Raw genomic sequence first — 25,472 nt, 5'->3', positions numbered from 1 at the left:
AAATCCAACATGCAGAATATCAAAGGTAAATAGAAAAATAAAAGACAACACAATGGAATAATGTTTCCAAACCATTATTTAACCAAATGTTTAAATGAACATGAATTGAGAATCTCAAGTATTCTTAATGCTTTCTGGGTTAAGATCTTTAGAAAATTACAGAGAAGTCTAAAATGAGTTCTACAGTATGAAGTAAATTTCACATGCAGCTGAACAGTAAGGATAGCTGTTGACATAATTAAAAGAATCATCCAAAATCAGTCATCCTGTCATCCCTCTTCTCCTATATTGCCCAAGTTATTAAGATTTTCTGATATTACAACTAAGGAGATTTTAAAGTTTAAAAATATGTAGGGGAAGTTACAGGAGATAAAAAAAAATGGCATAATACCCTCAGGTGGACACCGAAAGAAGTTAGAGATTTATCTTTAATTGTGTAATGATGTAAATTAACTTTATAAAATGCCATGAACCAAGAATTTAGAAAAGTCTCCTTTGGCAACAATTTTCATAAAGAAAGAAATACAAAATCATTAGGATTTTTCTATAAGGAAGAAGTCAGTTGAACAAAATTACATACTCTTTATGCTTTTTCCTTTTAACCTCACTTGATGAGTCATCAGAATCTTCACTGCTAGAGGAATCCTGTAGAAAAAAAATAGTATCATCCACTAATCATCAGAATTTAATTATATAAAATTTTTATTTGCTATACTATTTAACGTTCACTTTATGAATAACAGTACTTGTGAAATCTTTTTTAAATGTAGTTTCATTTACATTAACTAACCGAAAATAATTAATAACATTTTTATTGCAAATTAATATAGCCAGTGAAACTAGGTAAAGAGCACAATGACAGCATTTTGTATAAAACCTTAAAATCTACCCTCTCTGGAGACCGTTATTGTTGCCTACTATGGCCACAACAAGGAATCCTAGGTGCCAGCATGCCAAATTTTGAACTTTTTCTTTACCATAACTTTGAGTTATAATTTTTCCTAAATGTTTTTGTGCAAACATACGTGTATGCATGCTTGCACACAAAGAAATAAAATTGTTTATAGTGGTCATCTATGCTTTCAAAAATATGTTGAGAATTATTATTTTGTACAAATATGATTTAATGGTATAATATTCCTGTATTCATATATGTACATGGATATACGTGTGTAGGTACACATCACATTTAATTATTTCCCATGGAGTTCACATTTAGTTTATTTCTAATTTTGCTGTGATGAGCAAATGCACACAAATGTCCCACTGCTTATTTTGGATTAATCCCTAAAATTGGAATTATTGGATAATGCCAAATCTGTATTTCAAGATTCTTGATACATACACTTAAAGTATTTCCTATTTATTCTTTCAAAGCACCTATTTTTAATTAATTTCACAAATACTAGTTAAGTGATTCACCAGCACATCCACTTTTAAAATAATAGCTCAGGATGAAAATGCACCTCTTCTGATCCGCTATTAGATGAGGCTTGATGTTGTTGTTGCTGCTGCTGCTGCTGCTGCTGCTGCTTCTTGAGCATTGCAGATCTCTGAACAGCCAGAATACTAGGGCTAGATTTCCAAAACTATAATAGAAATATAAACCAGTGAATGATGAAGTATTAAGAAAACTGCAAAACAAGGTTAATTTACTGAAAAACTACACCACCATTTTTACTGCCTCAAAGTAATGAAGACTATTTTCCTTACTTATATGTAACAAAATTATCATAGCAAGATAATTAAATAAAATGCTGAGTTTGGGTTATATATTAAAAAAATTGGTGTCAGTTCCACAGACAATATTAATCAGTATCCTCTTGATGTTAACAGCATTATTTTCAACAACAAAGTGATAATATGCTATATCAGTGCTACTCATAGTGTGGTTACCTATTTTATCAGTATGAGGTGAAGAGGCTAAGTCAGAATATACATCAATTACATCAGCGATGTCACTAGGCACATTGTTTTAGTTCAGACTTTGAGGGGGGTGGCAGCAAGATTTTCTCTATAAAGGAAGCTGTGTGTCAATTTATATTCTGGCCCTCGAGCACCTTATCTCCTCATGGACTGGTACTCCAAGTAACACTGTATACTATTATCAAGTAAGACTAGTTTTTCCATCTCTTGTGGTAGCTTTTTTCAAAAATAATAGCCCCTTACCCTATTCTATCATTATATTTAAGGACTCTAAGTTCTATTAAATTATCCTGCTATTAACAATAAAGTATCTCCTTTGAAGATCTTAAAAGGAGAGATCATACACAGTAAGGTTAACAAGTAGACCTCATGAAGTCTTAAATTCTCTGTGACAAATGCATGTTTGTTTATGAAACTCAATTTCTGCCCAAGAGGCTGAAAAAGTTTAATTTGTGTGTATGTAATTTATACTTTGTGTTTTCTAGTTTGAGACTGCATCTGTTCCTAGCCAATTAGTTTACAGATGTACCACCATGAATGTGAGAATCACTAAAAGTAAATTTTAAAATGTTTTTCATCTTCTCTAAAAGCTAGATTAAGAAGGGTATAAACCAATGCTCTAAATTTTCCCAAAGTAATACAAGCAATCTACCTTTCATTGGGTATTTTATTGATTACCTCAGCTCCATCAACTTTCGGTGGTTTTGCTTGAACTTTGTTTTCTCGGGAAGTGTCTGACTCAGACTCTGACTGACTGCCTGATTCAGATCCGGAGTCAGAGTCACTGCTACCTGACTGGCTACTGCTTCCATCACTACTGCTTCCAGAACTCGAACCAGATCCAGAGCCTGAAGCTGACCCAGAATCATCATCCGACTGGCTATAATTTGAAAATAAACAATTTCAAACAAAATTCATTAGGAATTTAATTTTTCTTAGACGTCAGCAGAAAGCCCCAAATCATTAAATTGTACTTCATACTTAATATTTCAACTATCTTTGGCCAAAAAAATGGAATTGATTTAATATATAGTAACAACTGTCATACTTGATTTATCTATTTATACGTGATAGATTATTACATAGTTGAGAGATTTATGACATACTTAATAGATTTTTATGGCTAAAACATAAGCAATAAGATCGTAATCTTCTTCTAAAACAATATGCAAAATCTACTAAGTACAAGATCCTAGGTTAGAAACTGAGAAATCAAGAAGCTGAAGCCATGGTACCTACCTTTATAAAGCTCTGATAATTACAAGTAGGAAATGTGTGAAGAAAAGATCAAACGTGTTAAAAAAAAAATTCTTACAGTAACAGTGAGAAATTTATTTGCAGTTTCTGCTCGTTTTCAAGTTTCTATGTTCTATCACTCCAGGAGAATATAATTTATTACAATTGAGTTATGATAAAATTAATTTATTTAAAAACATCAGTAACATTGCTTGTCTGAGAAAATCACTTATTAATAAGTTCCTCATTAAAATCTGAAACAGCATAATTCTCATATTTCCTAAGGTGTATACACATACATGATTAACATTTCATAAAGTATCTTTTTTTTCATTTCTAATCTTTAATCTAAGAGCCGAAATGGTCTGGATAAACAGCTGACTATGTGATTATCCCCAAAGTCATTTGTATGTTGAAAATCAGGGCATTAAATTTCTGGTATATATGGCGGACTCAGCTTTTGATGTAATTTCATTTGGCTTTATGAGAAACCACAGGTAATATAGTTTACAGATATACTAGAAAATACAAGCTTCCTGTCCTCTTCTGTAATTTTCCAAAATGCCACCAGATGGAGGTACTACTCTGAGACAACGGACAGTAATTCTTTTTCCAGAACAAGGATTTAATCATTTCTGCATGAAAACAGAGAAATAAAAATTTGCAGGAAGAATTTTGATTCTACAAATGAGATATATAAAGGCTTAAAGTATGAACAAGCACAGTTGTGTCTTTAAATCTAATGGAATAAATGTTTTATTCCTAGAAATGGTAAATAAAATTTGCTTCTTAAAGGCTTATGCTATAAAGATCATTTATGCCTTCATGGCTGCTCTCTGGTCACACAGTTTTGAGGTCCAAAAACAGCATATTAAATTTTAATTTTTATAGCCATATTTTACTTGCATCCCTTGTGAGAAATTTTAGCAAGGTTATTAGAAGATATTTTTCCTGATATATAATTTTATTTTTCCCTTAACACAGTAGGTAAGCAAATCTTTCATTTATTCAATAAAATTTATTGAGAACTATCATGTGTTAGGCACTGGGGAGAGACTGAGATGAGACAAAGTCCTTACCATTAAAATAACTATTTAACCTTAAGACAGTCATATAAACGAATAAATATTCTTGGCTATGCTTAAGACAACTGATCCACACATATGGGGAACACTAAAGATACAACCAGGTTTGTTACAGTAGTCAGAAAACACTTAAAAGAAAGTGCTGTTAAATGAATTCTTCATCAAATAGTTAAGCAGAAAACTATCTCTTTAACTGCTTAAAAGTTTCATGAGGATCCTGTTTCTATTTTCCAGTGTACCTAGCATAGTACCACACAGATGGGTGCTCAATAAATATGTGAAAAGTAGATAGATGAATGATTGAATTGTGGGGGCTATCATAGGCCTGTAATTCTTAATAATATCTTCATTAATCATTCCAGATGCACAGCAAGTAAAAACTGCTTGTTAACAAATCAAAATTCTTAAATTAATATAGAAATCTTTCCTTTCACATTCTTTAGGCAAAAGTAGTTCTGTCTGGAGATAAAGCAACAGCCAGAGGCTAGGCTACCCTAATGGCACAGGTTTACTGTTAGAATGTATTTACCTTGGGTATTAGAAATACTGAATAAAGTATTTATTTTATTGAGTTTTTCTTTAGCAGGATACAGAATATGCAAAAAAAGTAAGAAATATCTTATTTACTGGTATAGAATGATCTAAGATACAGTTTAAGTGAAAAAAAGATACAAAATGTTTATAGAATGCTGCTTTTGTGTAAGAAGGAAAAATATTTATATATACTTGCTTGTATTTTTTGAAAAGCAACAATGGTCCAACTAATTCAAAAACGATTACCTAAAGAGAAAAGGAGGGAAGAGTAGAAGGAACAGCAAATGAAATGAGTCTTCAGTTTTGGAATTAGGTTAAATCATTTCCATAATTTTTTTAAAAAGAGATTTTTCTTAAAATGAAAGAAAAATATATACGAGGCCAGAAAAAAATTTACAAACATAAAACTTTTGAGCTAAAATAGATGAAAAGCCTCTCCCTAATAAAGTAATTTTATTTCTGCCTTCTGCCGCAAATGCTCTTTCTAAAATAAAAAGCTGATCATGGCCTTTCAAGTCTTCTGTCCTATAACAAAGTTCAACAAACATGTCTGAGATCTTTCAGGAATCTCCAATCTATTTTCAGCTAGTTGCTCACTTACAGCCCTAAATTCAAGCTTACATGACAAGCTACATGTAAGTCTCTGAAAGCCACTTACTCTTTCTTTTCCTGCCTTTGTACCATTCCTTCTCTTTTATTATGTAATTTTTAACTTGTGTCCCACCTCATAGCTACTCCTTCAACAAATCTCTGCCAACTCTCAATCCCAACCAAACATTAAATTAGGTATCCTTCCTCAACACTCCCAAAACTTCTTGAATATACACCTCTATCTTGGTTACAAGCAAACAATGTAATAACCAATGAGTGTTTTTGTTTTTATGTATCCTACCTAACTAAGACCATATGTTCCTTGAGCGGTGCTGGGACTGACTTATCACTTCTCTTATATCAAGTATTAAATGAAGAGCACAATGTTTCATGGGTAGATGGATGACTAAGTAAATCAAAGAGACATTAGGGATATAGTTTTATATATTTTATGTAAAACTCACAAATTTGGCTATGAAATCTCTGATCTCCAATTAATATTTTAGGTAATAACCAATATTACTAGTCTTTTATACAACTGAAATATCTGTACAACACTTAAGAGTTTTCCTCAAAGTACATTAAATCTCACTAGCACAATATTAAAGTGGTAGGTGAATTATTAAAAATACTAAATTCGTTATTCAGATAACAGACCCATGAAAAAAAATAAATCCATTGAATCCCTCACTCAATTCCCAAAAGAAAAATCACTATTTTAATAGATACTGTGATATAATTATAGTGTTTTCCTAGAGAAAATTGAGAAATATCACATTTAAAAGACAGTAATTCAAAGTTTCTTTTCAAGTTTGTGTGTGTGTGTGTGTGTGTGTGTGTATATATATATATATATATTTTTTTTTTTTTTTTTTTTTTGAGACGGTGTTTCACTCTTGTTACCCAGGCTGGAGTGCAATGGCCCGATCTCGGCTCACCGCAACTTCCGACTCCTGGATTCAGGCAATTCTCCTGCCTCAGCCTCCTGAGTAGCTGGGACTACAGGCACGTGCCACCATGCCCAGCTAATTTTTTGTCTTTTTAGTAGAGACGGGGTTTCATCATGTTGACCAGGATGCTCTCCATCTCCTGACCTTGTGATCTACCCATCTCGGCCTCCCAAAGTGCCGGGATTATAGGCATGAGTTACCGCGCCTGGTCCAGGTATATTTTTATATATAATTGCAAATGTATAGAGCAATACGATGAATTATCTTGAATCTCTCACCCAACTCCACAATTATCAACTCATGCCTATCTTGATTCAACTAAAAAACTATATGTAGACATGTGCAACTCCCATATATCTTAAAAGATCACATTGTGATATTTAATATTATTATATTAAACATTAAGTATACTGAATAACATTAAATTTCACATCGGGCTATCCCTTTAGTCTCATGATTGTCTCTTCCACTGTTCTGCTTTCCCGAGTTTGCTAAGCGCACCCTTGTGTTTAACTTATTGTTCTGTCTCTTGTATTTTTTATAAACTGGCTATTATATCTAGAGGCTTGATCAGATTCAACTTCAGTTCTTCTTGACAAGAACAGTTTATAAGTGGTATTGTGGACTTCTACCAGAAGGCACTTAACATTTTGCTGTTTCCTTTTCTGTGAGCTTTAGTATAAATCTGTGGATTCAGGTACTGCCAGCCTTATCCATCCATTATAAAGCTCCCCATCACTTCATAACCTAATATTTTTAGCAGCCATTGATGATTAGAGGTCTTCATTCATTAATCAGAGGCAGTAAAAAAAATCATGATATTCATCAGTAAATCAATACATCTTTTCTTCATTATTAGGTGGAACACTTGAATAAAGTGAAACTTTCCCTCATATTTGTTAACTCTGAGGTATAAGAAAAGGCCCTTCATTTCTTTTCCTTATTTACCAGTTTTCAAAATGAGTGAAATCACCAGCATCCTTCAAAGTAGACCAAAAAATTGTTAAGTCCCATTATGAACTCATGGATTTGTATTTATTTAATAAATTTCAGTCCATTGTCAAGCATCCTTGTTGATTTCCAAACTCTCCCATCTTTAGACAAAAGGAATCCCTTTATTAGCTCCTAAGTACTTCTGACAAGACCTGAAGTAGTCTTTGATAACCTACCTGTCTTTCTAATATGACAGGACATACCAGGCTCATCTTGTGTCTTTCTTGCTTCAGGCTATAACCCAGCCATTTTATCAAAAAGCTCTTCTATTTACAATAAATTTGAAACTAAATTGCAATCTGAGTACTAGATGAACCTATTACTACTGGACTGGCTGCCTTGTTTAGGATTTTTCAATGGAATGAGCTAGGATGTGTGCATTTTTAGAGAAAATACATTAAGAATTCATGCAATTCAAATTCAAAACAGCAGGCTTTTTATTTCTTTGATTTTATATTCATGTCATCACTTGGGTTGAGTTGGTTGCAAACGGCACTACTTATTTGCTTTATTTCATTTTTAATAGTTTCAAAATAATACCATTATTGTAAACAACATGATTATTAAAGTTAAGATGACTAGGCAATTCCTTTTGTTTTCTGGAATACTGACTTCTACAGTCAAATGACTGCTATAAAGGCAGGTAAAATAATTCATCTCTGTGTGACCACCAATTTGGCAGTTAGGATCATTTGCTTTTTTTAATAGAGACTGTGCTTTCTTACTGACTTTATGTTGCTTTGTTTACTTGGATCCAACTTCCGAGCTACAGAACAAATTATAGTCAGAAGTTCAGCTTCCATTCCCAACTCCTCTACACTGTGTCCTCTCTTCCCCTACAGTAACCATTTAAAAAATTTTTATTTGCTCCCTTTTTAATATAAGAAAATTATGAATGTTCACATTCTCCCTTTCATAAATCGTCATTAAAATATTTTACACTCTTAAATAAATGGTGGCGGATCATATACGCATTATATCCTAGAGATCATTCCACAGTAGTAAACATACCATTCTTTGTGCAACTGCATATATTTCATTTTGCAGATGCATCATAGTTTCATGTCCCTCAAGGATGTACATGTTGTTTTTGGTTCTTTGATTCTACAAATAGTCATAGCAAAAAAATGGCCCTATGCAGATACCTTTTTTATTTACAACAGTGTGTCTTTCGATGTGCTATTTATCAACCAATATAAACTCATCCTCTCTGAAATTTTAAATGTACAATCACCTAGCACCTAAATCTTGACTTCTAAATACTATTCCACACTTAAGTAAACTACAGCTCCTTTGAGAAATGGCAGATTCTAAGGCTGCAATAGGAAAAGTACAAGATGAGTCTAACAATCTTCCTGGGCTAAAATGAAAAGAGAAAAAATACGGAGACATGTCAAAAAGGACAGAGGAAAAACAAAAGGATATGGGAGCCAACTTGAGGAGGCTTCCATTGACCAAATATGATTTGAGCATAAAAATAAAGACAATTAAGGATCACTACTCATAACAGGAACCCCTGAGTCTGTGCTGATGACAGAAACAGAGGGCTCTGATAGAGCTCTGAATGTCAACTGGTAAATGTAGACAGGGTAGTACTCTTAGAAAACCGTTCTTATGCAATCATCATAGAAAATGCTGGTTGGGGCAAAAAATCACCAATGGATGTTAAATCTAGGGGAAGAGTTTGCTGAGTAGGATATTTACACAGATTCAAAGTATACTCTCACAAATTGCTTCTTAGCTGTAACAGATGTATTAGAAATCACAGTGGAGAAACTGGACACCATGTCCTAATGATTGAAAGTAGCGTCACCAATAAGGGCAGACAAACAATGTGAGCTCCAGCTGTGAAACACCTGAGAAAGCTGCAAGTTCTCCAGCTGGGTATGTAGAGTAAGGAACGCGTAAGTTGGATCTAATCCTATGTGGACACCAGAAAAACCCAAAATGAGAAATATATTCTATGAAATAACTAGCTTATAGTCTTTCAAATACCAGTATCACAAAAGACAAAGAGAACTGTCCAGATTAAAGAGACATGACAGTCACACGCAATATGTAATCTCTGTACTGAAAGATGATTGCTCAAACTGGAATGCAGACTGAAAATTCATCTATTGTACCAGTGTAAATTTTCCTGAATTTAATAACAATACAGGCCTTAAGTAAAAGAATACTTGTTTTTAATTATAAAATACATACTGACTGTTATGGAGAATAGTCTAAAGAAAAAAATAACAAAAAAATATATACTGAAGTGTAGAAGTTGTAATTTTTGCAACCTACTATATCACAAGTTTTCTTCATTAACATCCAAGATTGTGAAATCTTCTTTGCAGGTAGTAAAAATGTACAACGATGCAAAAATTTAAAAGCCACAGAAGTCAAGTGAACATAAGAGACAAGTAAACATTCAATAAGAAAAATAAAAACAAAATTATCTAATATATAATGTGTCAATAAATTGGCAAAACCAGGCCAATAGAAATAAAATAACTGAACAAAACTTAAAAAATCTAAAAAGGCAAAAATGAACATTAAAGAAGGCAAATGTCAAGACTGGACACAGTAGCTCATGGCTATAACCCAGCACTTTGTAGGAGAATGAAGCAGGTGGATCACCTGAGGCCAGGAGTTCAAGACCAGCCTGCCCAACATGGTGAGACGCCATCACTACTAAAAACACAAAAACTAGTCAAGTATGGTGGTGCACACCTGTAATCTCAGCTACTTGGGAGGCTGAGGCAGGAGAATGGCTTGAACCTGAGAGGCGGAGGTTGCAGTGAGCCGAGATTGCACCACTGCACTCCAGCCTGGGCAACAAAGCGAGACTCTCTCAAAAAATTAAAATAAAATAAAGAAGGCAAAGTCAAATGTATACAACAGCCACCTCAGAAACTGCTAGTAGAACTAGAGAAGACACTGTTTATGAGTATTTAAACACTGTATGTAAATTAGACTGCCTATACCAAAGCCTTAGATCTGTCATTTATTTTCAATTATATTAAATAACATACACATTTATTTACTTTTGTCCTTAGCACATATTTTCTTTTTTGTATATATAATTTCCCTACTTTTTCTTTATTTTTTTAACCTGTTAACAGTGTTTAGATGAATTAGATTTCAGGAATGGGTGTTGGGAAATCCCTGATAGAAGGTAAACTAATTTACCACAGAATTATAATGAGAAATTGTGTGCTTGACAAAGAGAGCTATAAATACACAAATCAAAGAATTGTATTTACTAAAGAATAGAGCATACTGCACTAAATTCTCATCCTATGTCTCTTGTTCCCTTCCACCTATAGCTACTGCTTAAGTGTCAATGTCATTCAAAAGAGCTTCTTGCTAGGCATGGTGGCTCACACCTGTAATCTCAACACTTTGGGTAGCTGAGTCAGGAAGATCACTTGAGGCCAGGAGTTTGAGATAATCCTGAACAACATGATGAGATCCTGTCTCCACAAAAACAATACAAACTTAGCCAGGGGAGGTGGCACATGCCTGCAGGCCTAACTACTCAGGAGGCTGAGGTAGGAGGATTGCTTGAACCCAGGGGTTTGGGGCTATAATGAGCTATGACTGTGCCACTGTACTCCAGTCTGGACAAGAGCCAGACCCCAACTCTTAAAAAAGAGGTAGGCAGTCTTCTTTTAGGGAATTCTTGAAAGAATTTGTGGACACACACTTACAGGGGAAATTTGGGACTAACTTGATGTTCTGAAGTTCAAACATGAATTATTTTCCTCTAGTTCTCTAGCCTTTTCTTCTCCTTCTAATTGTTATTTGTACCTGTACATTGGTTAGATGAGCCTCAGGTTTCTGCCGCATAGAACTAATAAAAATATTTCAAGATTACTGGGAAGATGAAAAGAGATTAAAACGTAATTGCCTAACACACAGGAGTTCAATATTGATATGAGAGATAAAAACCACTGATGTTTCTTGAGTTCAGAATGAGAATCATTACACCAAAATTTGCTTTAGATGTTCTTTGGACTGTCATATTTATAAGTATAAAATCAGAAAATGTCTATGAATAAAATCTATACATCTTCAAAACAAATTATTTAATAAAAAAGAAAATATGATGTTATTAGTTGGTACTATGTGTCAGTAGGTTCTTATTTAATCCTTTTATTTTCAAACTATAAACAAATAAATAGAGCCTCAGAGAAGGCTGTGTAAATAAATGCCAACACTGTAATAACAAGTATACAAATTACAAATACATATGGAGAACTGAAAGGAAGTTCAGAAAAACGAAAGCCACTAATTTATTAGGAGAGTAGTTTATTTTAAAAAAATCTATTAATGTTTGTGGCAGAAAATGTGCCCCTCCCCATTCACCCAGTATCTATTTTGTTTGTCCTCCAGTATTAATAACCATCCTTCCCAGTTTTGGTTGACACACGACCACCCAGCTAAAGATTAGCTTTCTCAGTATCTTCTACAGTTCAGTGTAGTCATGTGAGTAGGTTCTGGCCAACAGCTAGAAGTGATGGTGATGTGTGATTTCTACATCATAGCCTTAAAAATGAAGTGGCTTGCCTTAAATTCTCCCACTTTGCATCTCCTCCCTGGTAGCTGAAAAGGGCAACCACTAGATTATTAGAAGCCATACATTAGAAGAGCAAGGGTGCTCACTAGCCAGAGGACCTGGATAATCTCAAAGGACAGAACTCACTCACCTGAGAGTGATATAAGTAGTTATATTTAAGCCCTTGTGTTTTGAGGTCTCTAATATAGTATCCTGTTTCTCTAGCTAACACACTATACTAACATTTGTGAAATAAACATTTTGGAAAGAACAGGTTTTATACATACACAATTTTAACTCACCTGCTCATCTACTCAACTGAGTATTGAGCTAGAGTTTCTATTAGAACAAAATGCCATAGAAAAAAAGAAATACTTTAAGTGAAAGCAAAAAGATAAAACAGACCGGGCACGGTGGCTCACGCCTGCAATCCTAGCACTTTGGGAGGTCAAGGAGGGCAGATCATGAGGTCAGGAGATCGAGACCATTCTGGCCAACATGGTGAAACCCCATCTATACTAAAAATACAAAAGAAAAGGAGCTAGATGTGGAGGTGCATGCCTATAATCCCAGCTACTAGGAAGGCTGAGGCAGGAGAATAGCTTGAACCCAGAAGGTAGAGGTTGCAGTGAGCCAAGACTGCGCCACTACACTCACTCCAGCCTGGCAACAGAGCAAGACTCAATCTCAAAAAAATAAAGTAAGAAAAATAAAACTGGTCCATTTCTTGACTGAGGAACTGGAAATGGGAGAAATGCAATCACAGGCATGATCTTGTGGGGAGTGATTTTAGAACTCAGCACCTGTACCTTTCTCCATACTTTTCTCTCTGTCTGAAGAATACTTTCGCTCCAAAACAATCGATAAAACTTTTCATTCTTCAAGACTATTCAAAAATAAGACTATTCAAAACTATGTCCTTTAGGTAGTCATTCCCTGGTTTCTCCAGGTACAGATCACTGCTCTAGCTCATGTTCCCACAATATTTTGCTCATGTTATTAATAATTCCTTCACAATATTACAATTATTTCTCTCTCTCTTAACTAGGTCTTGAAAATCATTAAGTCAGGGCCTTTATTTTAGTTATTGTATAAATCACTTTCCACTTCAGCATGACCGCAGAAAGAACCTGGAAAGTAGCAGGCAATGACTAAATGCTAAGTTTTAAGAATTAGTGGCCGGTCAAGCAATGGCTTTCAGACTTTTTGGACCTATATAATACATTTTACATCATGATGCAGTATACACACACACAAACACAAATAAAAAGTTTGAAGAAACAGTACGAATAAAAGCTACAAAAGGTTTTGGAAAACATCTTCTCATCTTTACAACTCTGAAAACCAGGTAGTTCCACTGCTTTGTTAGGCACTCACCAGCAAAAACAACAGTTCCTTTCAGCATTCTAATCCACCAATCCAAGACAAAACTGTATTATTAACTCTTCTTAAAGTACAATATGATGCTATCGCCTTAAAGTTTCTAACTGAAGAAATTAAAAACTGCTAAAAGTGGAAAGACACTAGGAAGAGTAACTTTTAGCATGAGTAATTTCAAAGATGATTATTTAGTTATGTTGAAGCTAGGGTAAACTCAAAAGTAAGTATTTTCTAGTAAGCAGAAAATGACCAGATAAGAAATAAGGGCTATGTATACATATATTTAAAAGTCACTGAATAATAGTTTCATAAGATACATATAAAACTTATATGGGAGGCTGAGGCAGGTGACTCACTTGACCCCGTAAGGTGGAGGATGCAGTGAGCTGTTATTGCACCACTGCCCTCCAGACTGGGCAAAACAAGAGCAAAACTAAAATAAATAAACAAAAAATAAATAAAATAAATAAATAAACAAATGTTCAATTTTAAAGAGATTATTGATATTTAGTTTGCTTTTAAAAAAAGGCTTTAATACAAAAATTAGCCTGGGGTGGTGGTGCGCACCTGTAATCCCAGCTACTCAGAAGGCTGTGGCAGGAGAATAGCTTGAACCTGGGAGGCAGAGGCTGTAGTGAGCCAAGATCGCACCACTGCACTCCAGCCTGGGTGACAGAGCAAAATTCAGTCTCAAAAAAAGATAAGAAAAAAACCAAAGTCTTAACTCTTTATATGCTTTTAAATTACTTTAGTGAATACTATTACAAAAAAAATGAAGTTACCAGCAATATATAATTTTAAACATAATTATTTAATTATTTGTTATTTAGTATTTCACCTGTCTGCATATACCTATGGGGTGCCTACTGCACCTAAAAAAAAGACTTTTACTGTGAGTCATTTGGTTTAAAAAGTGAAATAAATAATGTATTATGTATCAGACACTAGGTTACTGGACAATCTTTCAGTACAAAATACATTCTAAAACTGGAATAGATAAAAGATTATTTAGAATTTTGGTACTCCATTTACAATTCTAATTCTTTTCTTACAAAGTTTCCTTTCATATAAAAGCCCTACCTTTTACTAATGTAACTGAGGACTGAGTCATTTAGAACTATAACAACAGGATTACAGAAGTAACAATAATCATTCTCAAGCACAAAAGCAAGAAGACTCCTTGTTTTAGGCTTATGGGAATTTAGACTGTTACTTAACTCTTTTCCAATGGCCCTATCCCTTGACATAAAAACCCTTGATCCTAGGACTCATTATCTTCTACTAACATACTTTTTTCAGTATAAAAATTAAATTACTCAGCTTTTTGCCTAAGTCTATCAAAATGCCTTACCACTGAATCCCAACACCAGGACATTTTTAACATATATGAAATGTAAGATTATCATGGTTTTAAATGCTCCCTCCAAAAACAAACAAACAAAAAAAAAGTCTTCATTTTAATATAGGGCTTGACACTTGTCCTTATGATCAAATTTCACTCCTACATTTGAACTAGCAAAGATTTTGATATCTCTCTGCATTTACGGCATCCACCTGACACATACATGTATTTTTAGAGACTTTTATCTCCTTCTTGATCATAAGCTTTAAAGGAACTCAAATTTTAGAATCCTATGGCATCTACCACATAGTAATTGCTCAATCATTATGAAAACAAACACTTGCATTTCTGAGAGCAACAACAGTAGAACTGAGAAATAGCTATTGGGAGTCAATTTCATTAAGAAATGATACAGTATCCCACTATTCTTGTGCCTTATGCCTCAGTTGTGAGAGATATTGTGGATACTCAATTCCAGAAGTCAGTACTGTTGGAATAGAACTTTGCACATCTCCAGCTTTGTCTCTACATATTTTAATCTCAATAACTTAGATCTCAATCTATCTACACCAAAGAAACTTGAGTGCAATTTAACATTTAAATTTGACTTTTGACTCAATAGTCCCCTCATAGTGATAGATCATGTATTTTCAAATCATAACATCCATTTTCTCAGTCACATATACAAGTTGATTCTAGCACAAGATTCCTGGAATCTCTCCCTAAAACTAGTGGTTTCAAACCATTCACATGGGTAATGCATTCCCCATGGGTACTACTTATTCTGCTATGCTTCCTTTTTTCTCCTTCCTTCACCTGGAACTAAGTCACACAAAAACTTGTACCAATGAATAAATCTTGGGTAAAGAACTGCAAAGCTAGATGTCTAACACATTCTCCTTATTAGGAGACTTGTACTTCTTTATTGGGGAACTATGACTTCCATAAATATCTTCCTTTCCATCACCCTTCTGAATATATACCATTTGTTCTTCCTTTCTTTTCAAACTACATCATTTCTCATCATTAAAATTACAAATGTTAAAGCACGATATGAAAACTTTCCAAATAGCTCATTACATGACACTAGTAATTTACCCTCTATTTTTTTTTTAACTTCACTTACATGCCCATTTGGCCCCACAAATTTCAATATACTCAACTGTATATTTAGACTGGCTATTCCATTATCACTCCTAGATTATTATAATCTTTCTTCAAGTTTATTTATAACTTTAAAAAATGACAAGATGCTGAATGACTATAGGTGAACAGCTTCGTATACATACATATGAATTTAACGTGAATACAATTCTCCTCGGAATCTTGTTAAAATGGAAATTCTGGTTCAGTAGATCTGGGATGCAGAGGGACCTCTTAAGATGAAGAATTGTTCTGTACAGTACTGGAGTAGACGATAAATGATTCTATCTATGCACTTGCCAAAACCCACAGAACTGTGCATCATGGAATAAATATTAATATACGCAAGTTTTAAAAATCAACCAGTGTGATGATCATCACAGGATGGAATGCAGATTGTGACAAATTAATTTTATCATAAATTTATCACATAATCACACTCAAAGGGGTGAGGGAAAAATGAACTTGACCAACATCAGAAAACAGTGTTTTGACTAGAAACTTAAAGGCTAAATACTAAAGTGCACTGCACATAAACACTGTATTTTAGTTAGGAAATTAGTTTCTCCTGATAATGTACATCCTAGAAATTCTGACTGCTTTACATGTATATTAGGAGTGAATATACAAGCACATAAGTGGTGGATAGTGAGAGCCAGGTTTCTCATTGTTGGAGATGCAGTTACAAAGGAATAATAAAGGAAGGTTAGAATGAACCTTGTGGTACAGGATTAGAATTGAAGCCATCAGTATGAACTCATGTTTATGTATAATATGTATACAGATGCAAAGATACAGAAATGACTACAGATATGTAAGTACACATAGCATATCTACATATATTACCTAGCTCTGTCCACTTTGTTCACTGAGAGGGAATAAAAGCAGTGACACTTGAATACCAACAAGAATACCCAGTAACCAAATCTTAGTTTCTAATACCATTCTCCAAAAAAAAAAAAAGGAACAAGGAACCAAGGCTTCTTGGAGAGTGGCTGACTCTAGGGTAAAAGTAAGGGAGTGTGTAAAACAAAGCTTCCAAAAGCCAAGACTACATCAATTCAAGTAACAAGTCAACTTACTGGATCACACCTCAAAGTATGTATTATACATAAATACATGAATATTATTTACAAACATGTTCTTTATCTTTGAGTTGTAATCCACTAAAGTGGGATACAAACATGTTCTTTATGCTTTGGGTTGTAATCCACTTTAGTGGATCAAAGCATATACATAAATCCATACATATATAAATGATGTATAAATTTCCTTTCAAGGGAAACTTGCAAATACTACCTTGACCAAGTAACAGAGGTTAACACCACAAGTAATGTCATGTGGATATAATGTTTCCCATATGACATGACCAGCACATTTAATCTTTGTGGTATTCTTTCTAAAAACCTAATCGTAGTTTATCTTAAGAACAATAGTCAAGGCCAGCCATGGTGGCTCATGCCTGTAATCCCAGCACTCTGGGAGGCTGAGGCGGGAGGATCACCTTAGGTCAGATCACCTTAGGTCAGCCTGGCCAACATGGCGAAAACCAGTCTTTAATAAAAATACAAAAATTAACCAGGCATGGTGGTATACACCTGTAGTCCCAGCTACTCAGGAGGCTATGGCAGGGGAATCGCTTGAACCCAGGAGGCAGAGGTTGTAGTGAGCCAAGATCACGCCACTGAACTCCAGCCTGGGCAACAGAGCAAGACTCCATCACAAAACAAAACAAAACAAAACAAAACAAAACAAAACAAAACAATAACAGACAAACCAAGATTTCAAGATATTCTACAGGACATGTGGCCAGTATTTCTCAACACTGTTTAGATCATAAAAACTAAGGAAAGACTTAGAAACTCTCACAGATGAAAGGAGACTGGGGAGATTTGACAACTAAATGCAATGTGGTACTCTGGATTTAATGCTACAACAGAAAAGAGGGAGTTAAAGGGAAAAAAAAATCAATGAAATCCAGGTAAAGCATAGAGTTTAGGTAATGGTTTTTAAAAAAGAATGATTTTAAAAAATGGCTATAAATCTTATTTCCCCATCTGGAAAGTGGGAATCATAACACTGTATACATCAATGGAGTTTTGTGAGGATGAACTGTGATAATTCAAGTAATGCACAATGCCCTATGTGCCTCATGCCAGGTTAAGGCAGAATAAGAGCTCAATAATCACTGGTTTCCACTGTTACTGTTTCCAGAAAAATGAAACTTACCTAGCTTCTTGCTATTGTGGCTCAAGACACAGTTCACTGGAGGTTTCCAGAAAATTAAAATCATATGTAACAACATCAATAACCAAAAAAAGTGGCAAGATACTATGATCCCAGATAATAGCTTCATATAAATGTATATGAACTTAAAACATAAGAATCACATGGGAATCTTGTTAAAATGATGATTCTCATTCAATAGGTTTCAGATGAGGCAGAAGGCCCTACAGTTATCCTAAGCTCCCAGGTGATGCCACACTGCTGGTCCACAGATCACAACTGGAGCAGCTTTTCTATTTCTGTAGTTTTAAATATTTCCCATTTTTTTAAAAAAAGTTTAAACATTTTCTCCATTTATCATAAACAAATTCTCATTTTAAAATACTGAACTGCACCGTCTATAACCCAATCAGTCATTAATATCTTAAATAAGCAACTTACTTAAGCAGAGCAAAAGGGGAAACCTCACATTAATGTTTGCCCACACATTATCTTATAACTATATACAGAAAAGTAGTGTCTTTGAAAGTCATATATCATTCTGATCTTCAATCATATATACATTCCTGAAGAAAATCATCATTCAAGGTAACTTTAACACTAAAAAAAAGTCTACCAGGATTTGAAAAATTTGGTTGCAAATATCACCACAAATCCACACACCTGCAAATTGATGCTTTGAAATCTTCCAGCATTATGTTTAAAAAGCCTAACTTCAGTTAGATAAAACTTTGTGTTGAGCTTTAACTGTTATACAGGTGCATCCTGGCCCACATTTCTTAGTAAATAAATTTCAAGACTGTCTAACACTGCCAAAGAGACATATTTTCCTGTGCATTCTTCTTCCCTGCAGTTAACAGTTATAGAGAGCTCTTTAAACAGAAAGAACACTTAAAATAATTTTTTTTAAAAAAAAGCTAACTGTACCAACCTCAAATGCCAAATGATATCTGAATTCTATTCCATTTAATACATTTTCAAAAAGGAAATTCTGAAACAAAAATACATTTTAGAATTCTAGCCAATAAAAAGCCAAAATTTACTTTTAAAAAAACTACTTACAATGAATATCAACTTTAAAAACATAGAGTATTTCTCATCTAATTATATTAGGGGCCAGGTGTAGTGGCTCATGCCTGTAATCCCCAGTGCTTTGGGAGTCTGAGGCAGGCAGATCACCTGGGGTCAGGAGTTCAAGACCAGCCTGGCCAACATTATGAAACCCCATCTCTGCTAAAAATATAAAAATTAGCCAGATGCAGTGGCACACGCCTGTTGGGAGTCTGAGGCAGGAGGACTGCTTGAACCCGGGAGGCGGAGGTCGCAGTGAGCCAAGGTCATGCCACTATACTCCAGCCTGGGCGACAGTACAAGACTCTGGCTCAAAAAAAAGAGAAAAAAGTTACTCTATATTAATATTCACAGTTATGGAAACTTTGGTTTATTTTCAAGAAAATCCCTCTACCTCTAAAGCTCACCTTCTCAGCCTTTTAACTAGGCACAATCTCCCTTCTTTGCCTTATAATAAAAGCTTCTCAGGAAGGGGGTGGGAACTGAGTGTTAATGATAGCAGAGCAGAGCAGAGCACTAGTAAGAAAGAAAATGAGGGCAAAACAGAAGGTCTCTCGCCTGATAAAATCCAAAACAGTTGTAAAAACTAGGTAACTTGATAATCGCACTTTTCAGAAGCAAACAAAACCTGTATGGCAGAATTAACAACTCAGCATAATTAAAGAAATATGCTTTGCAATTATTTGTGTACTCATTATAAGAATCCTTAAATTTGATTTCACAAGTTTTTCTACCTGTAGTATCAAATTGGACTTATTACTCCTCCTCACTTTAGATATGGCAGAAAAACATATAAAATATTGAAACAGGCATATACTAGCACATGATATATCTCCACATCCAACAAGAGGATTTACTCTCAAGACTCTTATGTCCTATTTTACGAGTAGTTTGGTTCCTGTGATTCCTTTAGATATCTCTACCTACTTACCATTTCATTGCAACTACGAATAAGAAAATGTGAGGCCGGGTATGGTGGCTCACACCTCTAATCCAAGCACATTGGGAGGCTAAGTTGGGAGGACTGCTTGAACCCATGAGTTTCAGACTGGCAAAGGCAATTATAGTAAGACCTCATCTCTACAAAAAATTTTAAAATTAGCTGAGCACGGTGACGTCCACACCTGTCAGAGGCTGAGGCGGGAGAATCATTTGAGCCCAGGAGGCGGAGGCAGAGGCTGCAGTGAGCCGAGACTGCACAACTAAACCCCAGCCTAGGAGACAGAGTGAGGCCCTGTCAAAAAAAAAAAAAAAAAAAAAAAAAAGAAAAAGAAAAAGAAAATTGTGGGTGGGCAATATGACTCTTCCATTTACTTAACTATAGTCAGTAGTCAGTATACCAAACCTGAGATTCAAAAGTCTTTTAATTAAACCTCGACTCTGGTGATTCTAGCAAAACTTAACTGTTTAAAGTTTAGGATCCACTTCATAATTAAGATGAAACTTCAATATCAGTTCAATCCTTAGAGTTGAGGCAATCACATGAGATCTAATTAATGCAGAGATAGCATCAACTCAGGTTTTATAGCTCCTAGACCAACACTTGTTAAATTATGCTTCCTTCCATAACTGTTCCTTATTTTATTCTCTATGATGGTCTTGTTTACCTAAACAGTACCTAGGAAAGCTGATAAACTAACGTATACCTAGCAAGGTCAGAAAACTCCAAGTGTCAGGCTGGCGCAGAGGCTCACATCTGTAATCCCAAAACTTTGGGAGGCCGAGGCAGGTGGATCACTTGAGTTTGAGACCAGCCTGGCCAACACGGCGAAACCCCATCTCTACAAAAAAATACAAAAATTAGCTGTGGGTAGTGGCCAGCGACTGTAAACCCAGCTACTCCAGAGGCTGAGGTAGGAGAATCACTTGAACCTGGGAGGTGGAGGTTGCAGTGAGCCGAGATCACATCACTGCACTCCAGCCTGGGTGACAGAGCAAGACTGTCTTAACACAAAAAAATTAGCTGGGCGTGGTGATATGTACCTGTAATCCCAGCTACTCGGGAGGCTGAGGCAGGGGAATTGATTAAACCAGGGAGATGGAGGTTGCAGTGAGCCAAGACTGAGCCGCTGCACTCCAGCCTGAGCGACAGAGAGAGACTCTTGTCTCAAAAAAGTAAAAGAAAAAGAAAATTCCAAATTTCAGATTAAATATAAGTACTACCACTTAGTTTTCTATCAGACATCTTTTCTTAACCTTCCTAATTGCCAAACTTTCCTGTTTCTTGTCCACCGCCATTTTTCCATCACTGTAATTAGTTTTTTTGCCATATAGTATCCTGTTACACAAAACATGCTGATTATAAGCAAATATATTCACTCCTCATTATATCAGAAAATATTTTAAGCACTTTACATGAAGCATCTCAATCCTCAATTTTTTTTTTTTAATTTTATTTTTTATAAATTAGAGACAAGGTCTCATTATGTGGTCTAAGTTGCTCTCCAACTCCTGAGGTCAAGTGATACTCCTGCCTCAGCCTCTCAAAGTGCTGAGATTACAAACATGATCCACCAAGCTCAGCCATGAATTTTAAATAAGATAAACAATAGTGTAATCCCTTCTGCATGGGGCAAAAATCAGAACATCAGAGATTAAGTAATTTGCCCTAATTCACACAACTAATAAGAGGTAGAACTGGGATAAGTAAACAGACAGTCTGACTCCAATGCCCACATTCCTAATTTCTATATGCGATAAGTGCATGTAACTACATGGATTGTAAATTAATGTACAGATAACTCAAAATGTGGGAGCTACAGAATTTAAAGAATCTTCTTTACAAACACCTGACCCAAGCAAGAACTCTTAACTCCTTCCCAGATAATTAAAACTCCAATGTGAAAATAAAACAGGGCCGCAGTACTATTTCAACAAATGTCTGGCTCAGCACTACCTAAAACTTTCTGCAGTGATAGAATATTTTCTGTGGGCTGTCCAATATGGAAGCCACTAGCCATATGTGAGTATTCAGCACCTGAAATGTATCTAGTATGACTAAGTGAATTTTGAATATTTTGTAAACGAAGTTTAACTAGCCACATGTGGCTAGTGGTTACCACACTTGACAGTACAGGTATAGAAGACAAAATGCAGGAAAAAGATGAGCGAAAAAATTCTTACTGCCTTCATTTAGAAATTTCACTAACACTCAAAATAATTTAAATCTCGCTTTTACATGCTTCAGCTTAAATTATTAGCTAAAATATAAACTTCCAAATAGATTTAAGACCTACTGTGTATCTGAATTAAAAAAATTAAATTTGTATTACGAAAAAAGCCTTGTATATTAGAATTCTTTTAGTATTGAATAGCTAAGAGGAAAACCTGAAAACTCTGCTACCAATGAGGAAAACTAAACAATAATAATAAAAATTAAAAAATCAAGTTTTCAATTCTCTTCAGAGAAAACAACTGAGAATAAAGTGCTTACCTTGATTCTCCACTACTGTTTCTAACACTTTCTTCATCACTCTGTCCATTCATTGTAAATTATCAAGAAGTTTTAAAGTAAAATACAAATCTTCCCAGTTTAAAAGATGAATATAAATATTAACTCCTCCTTGAATATAAAAATTCACAGATGAATTTTCTTCAACATTCACAGGTTTCCTGGGACTCTCCTTTGATTCACCTAAAGAAAATACATTAACAAATTAAGAAAACTTCCTGCAGAAAAAAGGTAAATATACCTGTTTAAAACGTACAAATCTACACAGGCCAATTAGATTAGAAGTGGTACGGAAAAAGTGGGGGCCTTTTATTAAATACTTAAAATATCTAGCTATCTAGTAATTACACTCTAGACCTGACTACTAACTAGAATTTAGTATGCTACTGCTAATACACTTCGGACAGAAGAAATTAAAATATTTGTGGAGTGATAAGACTTTTAGAGACTAATTGCCACTGTCTAACAATGTGTATATATATATATATATATATAGACTACTAAAGCAAGGTGGTAACCCATACATACATCCCAAGAGTAGATAACTGAGTCTTATTAGATAACTTGGTCAAATAAATGAAAGGAGGGAAAAGATTACTTTTGATAAAACCCTCATTCCTATCACCAAGAACTTCATATACCTGACTGAGAAAGTTTTGAAAATGCTCCCATGGGAGGAACAGGCAAGTAAAAGGTATCACATCATCTCAACAAAAATGCGTAAGTCCAAATAAATATGTTCTTTCACAGGTAAACGGAGAGAGGGATAAAATTTTAAAAATACTTATCCAGTTTTTCACTTGCTTTTTATTCTGCGGGAAAAAAAAAGTAATAGAATATACAGTATATCTGATTTCTTCAGTAAAAGATTTGGGGCAAGAATAATTATCCAAGGCACATCATTTCCACCTTTCAAGACTTTAGTACAACACTGGAGAATCACCTACAAGCCATCCACGAATAAACAAAGGAGATCTCTGGCAGGGGAGGGAGAGGAAGAAGCGGGGGAAGGAGACGTCAGATCCTTCCCCAGCCAGAAAGTACCGAGACTGCCATCTGAGAGCAGAGCTGTCCTCCGACCTCAGCAAAGAGAATTCACTCCTACGATTATTTCCATTCCACAAAAGGAGGAGGGAAACAGACTGTTACCAACTCAATCATAGCAAAGTCTGCATCTAGATCAGGATGCTAATTCTCTAGACTACAGTCCAGTAGACTCTGCAAGAATAGGTTATCTAAAAAGTAATCATTCTACTCAACACATTTATTCCTAATGTTAAATATTAATCTCAACCCTAGTCAAAGAACCTTACTGAACAATTAAGTCTTAAAAATCTAAGTACGCTAACAAACTGCCTTTCCCGTTTCTTCGTTTAAAAAGTTCACTCCCTTTTTTGTTCCTTTTCACCGTCTTTTCGTCCCTCAAAATGGCTTTCTCTGAACATTTTAACTTCCTTCCCCCCTCCATCTCCCTTATCCGAGTAAGTCCTGTCTGAGACCCTTTTCACAACCCTAGTTCTGAAGCTCCAAGTGCACAACAGCTCCTCGTCCTCTCAAGCATCTCAACAATGACTACCCTAAGTTATTAAACCTCTTCAATCCTGTCTTTTAGCAGTTGCTCTGCTCCTGATAAGTTTTTAAAGCGGTACTCTAAAGAGGTTTGGAAACCATCCTCCTCGCTCATCCATCCAAATCGCTCCAATCAGCCTCCCTCGCGGACCTGCCCCCCTCTCCCAGGGCCTCCTTCCCGGTCCGGGAGTCCCTCTTCCCGCCTCAAACTTCCCGCAGACCCGCCCCGCGCCCTCCCAGGCTCGCTGGAGCCGCCGCCCCCTCCCCTCCCCCTCCCCGCCGCTCCCCACGTGCTGGGAGCCCGGGTCGCCGCAGGACCGACGCACGGGATAAGTGCTCGCCATTCGAGGGTCTCCTCTCGCTGCCCGGTCGGCACCAAGCTCAAGAGGCCCTGGCAGGGCCGCCAGGCCAGCGCGAGGATGCGCTCTGCGGCCGCTGGCCTGTGCTCGCCGCTCACACGCCCCCTGCGCGCCGGGCCCGTACACCGCCACCGGCCCTCACAGAGCCGTCCGGCCTTCGCCCGGACGCTGGGCCGCCGCCCGGGCACCGCGCCGCGCCCGCCCTCCACCCGGCCACCTCCTGTCCTCCCCGCCGCCCCCTTTCTTACCGGCAGGCTTGGCTGGGCGGAGGGAGCCGACTCGGGTCGACGGCCTCCCCCGCGCCCAGGATCTCCGCCGCCGAGTCCTAGGGCTCCGGGCGTCTTGGGGTAAGCAAGAGTCCGTGCGAGGGAGGGGGAAGGGGGAAGACGCGGAGGGGAAGGGGAAGCCCCTGCCCGCGGCACCAACGCGCAATCCCCTGCGAAGTGGATCCAACAATCAATTCATTATTGAAGCACCAAGGGCGAGCGCAGCAAGAACTAGAAGTAACGAGTCGTCGCCGCCGCCGCCACCGTCGTCGCGCGCGCGCTCCCGCTCCCGCCGCTTATCTGCCCCCGGCAGCCGCCATGACGCCGAGAGAGCGAGCGAGCGCAACCGTCTTCGTCGTAGCCGCCGCCGCCACCGAGGTCGCCGTCGCCTCCGCCTCCCGCGCGACGTAAGCGCCTGTGCTCACTCCCCTTCCTGACCGAGCGCGAGAAGGGCGAGCGGGCGCGCGCGCGCACGCCAAACCCTTTCCTCTCGCGCGCGGGCGGAGGGAGGACGTTGAAGAGTCGTGGGCCTAGGAAAAAAGCGATTGGTGCTGGGGCGGGCAAAGGGCAAGTGCGCGCACGCGCACGGATGGGAGTGCGCACGCAGACTGCGCGGAGGGCGCCGGACTCTGGCTGCGGCTGTAGTTTGCTGATCCTCGCTTGGGTACCCGCCCTTAGAGGCCCGGCGTTGAATTCCGGGAAGTGGGAGCTGCAGGCTCGCTCCGTGCGGGTATGGGCGCTAATGTGACTCGGGATGGTTGCGCAAGGACGTCGCCGCGGAGAATGACAAGGAACCGGGGAGGAACG

The 25,472-nt window shown here is 36.8% G+C and overlaps 1 protein-coding gene across 4 annotated transcripts in view; it reads right to left on the bottom strand.

The window, feature by feature from the left end:
* CHD1 (chromodomain helicase DNA binding protein 1) overlaps nt 1–25,040 on the bottom strand; it is a 75,078-nt gene extending 50,038 nt beyond the window's left edge. For 2 of the 4 annotated variants that reach the window (XM_008991755.5, XM_002744746.7), the window contains exons 1-5: nt 24,648–25,040; nt 22,454–22,654; nt 2,605–2,806; nt 1,467–1,589; nt 581–645 (exon numbers count right to left, since the gene is read on the bottom strand). In XM_008991755.5, the coding sequence (XP_008990003.3) occupies nt 581–645; nt 1,467–1,589; nt 2,605–2,806; nt 22,454–22,506 (443 nt within the window). In that variant the 5' untranslated portion in view covers nt 22,507–22,654; nt 24,648–25,040. The remainder of the gene's footprint in view (nt 1–580; nt 646–1,466; nt 1,590–2,604; nt 2,807–22,453; nt 22,655–24,647) is intronic. The other 2 variants (XM_078365869.1, XM_078365870.1) reach the window with 1 other exon arrangement.
* Between the last annotated feature and the right edge of the window lie 432 nt (nt 25,041–25,472).

The sequence above is a fragment of the Callithrix jacchus genome, chromosome 2 (assembly GCF_049354715.1).
Source record: "Callithrix jacchus isolate 240 chromosome 2, calJac240_pri, whole genome shotgun sequence".
NCBI classification, from domain to species: Eukaryota; Metazoa; Chordata; class Mammalia; order Primates; family Cebidae; genus Callithrix; species Callithrix jacchus.
The sequence above is the reverse complement of the archived record's forward strand: the minus strand, read 5'-3'. Positions and strand labels throughout refer to the sequence as shown.